Source organism: Brassica oleracea, chromosome C7 (assembly GCF_000695525.1).
Source record: "Brassica oleracea var. oleracea cultivar TO1000 chromosome C7, BOL, whole genome shotgun sequence".
Lineage (NCBI taxonomy): Eukaryota > Viridiplantae > Streptophyta > Magnoliopsida > Brassicales > Brassicaceae > Brassica > Brassica oleracea.
In genome coordinates, this window is record NC_027754.1 from 18,305,496 (window position 1) to 18,308,873 (window position 3,378).

General features: G+C 34.1%; 1 protein-coding gene across 4 annotated transcripts; it reads right to left on the bottom strand.

The window, feature by feature from the left end:
- Positions 1–1,199: 1,199 nt before the first annotated feature.
- Positions 1,200–3,378, bottom strand: LOC106303873 (agamous-like MADS-box protein AGL9 homolog). 4 transcript variants are annotated; one of them, XM_013740220.1, is made up of 8 exons: positions 3,163–3,378; positions 2,458–2,539; positions 2,285–2,352; positions 2,101–2,200; positions 1,985–2,026; positions 1,845–1,886; positions 1,574–1,716; positions 1,200–1,451 (listed from the first exon to the last, which is right to left on the bottom strand). In XM_013740220.1, the coding sequence occupies exons 1-8, from the start codon at positions 3,345–3,347 to the stop codon at positions 1,358–1,360; spliced, it is 756 nt and encodes a 251-aa protein (XP_013595674.1). In that variant the 5' UTR covers positions 3,348–3,378; the 3' UTR covers positions 1,200–1,357. The 4 variants fall into 4 exon arrangements, with proteins under 4 accessions (XP_013595674.1, XP_013595673.1, XP_013595672.1 ...); XM_013740219.1 differs by having other exon boundaries at positions 1,200–1,454; XM_013740218.1 differs by having other exon boundaries at positions 2,455–2,539.

Here is a 3,378-nt window from a genome sequence, read left to right on the forward strand (position 1 = left end):
AGGGGGGGGGGGGAAGTGTGGGTCCCTTTAATGACGTGTAGTGCCTAATCTTCCACCACATAATCTTATCTAACTCTCTTTTCTTAATTTTTGTTTCAATCATGCCAGAGAAGTCGTTTTCTTCATTTTTTTTTTTTTTGGCTATTTGACTTTTACGGCTAGTTTGAAATCATATAACACGAGTTTTAAAAGAAGAAAACATGTTGTGCCTCCAAATTGTTGCATCAAATAAGAAAAGTTAATAATGCATCTGCACTTTACAGACTTGTCTATTCAATCCAGCTCTTAGGGTTGAAAAACAACAAATTTGTAATAGTGAAATTAATTAAGGGGATTAACAATTTTCCTGACAATTTTGTTGATAGTTAACAAATATTTTAATGACAATTATTGAAAGGTTCATTATAGAGAAGTAATATATATTGCAAAATCTTTGAAATTTTTATTAGTCATCATCAGTTTTACTAAGACTTTGATTGGTAGAGCATTAGCTAGCAGTATGCTATAGAAGTAATATGTTGCAGGAACTGTTTAATAGGAAGATTGGTAGAACAATATGAATATGCTATTTAAAATTAGTATATACCGCGGGAACTGTATGCTTTTCTAACAATTATTGATCGGAGAATATAAATCATAATGCTCTACTATCAAGACCTAACTGTACGTACACTCTAAGAATCAGATACTTCATTTACTGTAATATATATACTTCTAAATTCTCTTAGCAGTTAGCTCTCTTCTTGTAATCAATTTTTTTTATTTTTCTGATTTTGGTTTGGCTAAGGTCGGTCTACTGAAAATTTTGGCAAGTTCGTGGAAGATGAGTCCTCCTTCGGCCTTGCATAAGAAGTAGCCCAGATAATATCAGGTGTGGGCCTATATATAAATAAATTAACCAATGGGTTTCTCCTTAACAGGCAGTTAACAACTTCACGTTGATTTTCATACATACAAGAGCCTCTGGATAAGCTAGTGTGAGTTATACTCTCTGTCCACTATACATTATAGCTCATTGTTAAAATATATATTTAAACAAAAGTCTTACCCTTACTACATAACACAAAATGGGAATTAGAAAGATTTTGGAGCTGGAAGCATATACTCTCTACTTAACACAAATTTATCTATAGAAGCCATAAGGGAATATGTATACATGTACTCAAGATTTTAGTGTGACGGTGTTGGAGCATTGGGAGTAATGTGTCCAAAAAAATTATTTAATTGTAGAAGGGCATAATAAACATTACACACACACAAATGCATACAAGACAGAGATATATAGAGCGAGGCAATCATCATGTAGCTAAGAGGGGAAGAGAGTTTTCATATAAAATGTCAAAAATTGAAGAAAGATTCAAATAGAGCTAGTGTCATAAGGTAACCAACCCAACATGTAATTAATTGCACTTGGTCCTGCTTCCATTCCATGATTTTGATGCCCCTGATACCTGCTACACCGTTACGGAAAGTTTTACTTAAGATATGCTAAAAAGAAAATATTTTACGTACACAGCACAAACTAGCTAGAGATAAAAAAATTGATTAATCACATAAAGAGTGAGTTAGTTACCCCATTTGAAGAATGGGTTCGCATTCCAAAGGCTGGAAGAAAGCATGATGAGAGTGTTGCTGTTGATCATGACGACCATAGTCAACATGATGATCTTCTTGACTCGGGTTGAGTTGAAGTGGCATTTGATATCCATCAGCTAACTGTCACGTACATGTACTTGTTAGCGGAATAATTATTTTTTTTGAACAAATTAGCGGATTAATTAAATACTTAGTAATAACCAAATCAATAAACATTCTTGAATTATTGTGAATGATTAGGACATTACCCTTAGCCTGAGAGTTTTATTTGTCTCGTTTAACATGCGTTCCTGCTCCAAATATTCATATATAAGAGAGTGAGCTAGCTAGTATTTTTATAGTATATGTCATTTGTTTCATCATTCTATTCTTTTTTTTCTTTTATTACCTTACTCTGGAGATCATTGAGCTGGTCGAGCATGAACTGTGTCTGCAAATTTGATATAGGGTCTTAATTAATATAGACTTCATAGTGGTATATGATGAGAGAAATGAAAGTAGTACCCGGAGAGCTCTGATCTGCTTCAAAGAAGAGTCAAGCTGTCTCTCAAGTAACTCAAGCTCCTTTGTACTAAGAGGTCCAAGATCTTCTCCCAATAGATTCCTATTATTTCAAGACAGAAGTCATCACAAATCCGTAAGGAAAAAACAAACTCTAGCAGTAGCTTAAGGAGTTGATTAGTTGTACCTTTGGGTTCTTTGTAAGGCTTCGTAACGCTCCTTAAGCTTAAGATACTCCTGTTGGCTACTAAGTTCCTGCTTACCAAAAAGTTACCATTACTGGATTTGAATTAACCAAAGGAATTCATGACTTTGTCTAAGCATAAAAAGGTAAGGAAGAGAAGGAGGGGCCGGTACAACTGCTAAGGCCTCTCTTGAAGGTACATTGGGCTCTGGAGGTCCATAGTTGCACTTTTGGTATCTCTCCAGTGTCCGGATCATGCTGCATCACACCATTAACTAATTAGTCATTTATCAAAATCAACTTTTAGAAAGAATATCTGGGAGTAATTTCAGAGAAGATCTATCTCAATTAAGAACCCAGGGATGAATCTATCTGAAGTAAAGATCCAATGGATAAGATGAATTTGACATTGTAATCCCTAAGGCTTACAAAAACGGGTAGCCCTAGCTAGCTACTTGAATCACCCCCAAAACTTTCTGAATTTGACTGCAAAATTGATGAATGATTTGATTTCATAATGTAGCAGAACTCTTTTAGAAGTGAAGAAAATATTAATTAGAAAACCGTTATTAACTAATATCACCACCAGAGAAATTAACCCTAATTTCCTATAAGATTATCAAATGCCTCTTCTGTGATAAATCTAAAACTCAATGTATCAAATAATACAGAGAATCTAAATATATATATATCAAAGCTATTTAATTAATCTAGTAAAATGATCAGAAATGGGTATTCATTTCCTCTTTGCTTTTCTTTTAAAAGATGAAAGAAAACGTGCGACACAACAACACATCAAATGACACTACAACATATGTAACTTCTTTTGTTTACTTATAAAAAATCAAACCAATAGATAAAAATGGATATATAAACAATACCTGGAACTACTGCAAAACTCGTACAGTTTTCCTCGATTAGAGAAGATGATGAGAGCAACCTCTGCATCACATAGAACCGAAAGCTCGTATGCTTTCTTCAAAAGGCCATTTCTTCTCTTTGCAAACGTCACTTGCCTATTTATCTTGTTCTCTATCCTCTTCAATTCTACTCTCCCTCTTCCCATTCTCCTCTTCTTTCCTTCTCTCTTCTTCTTC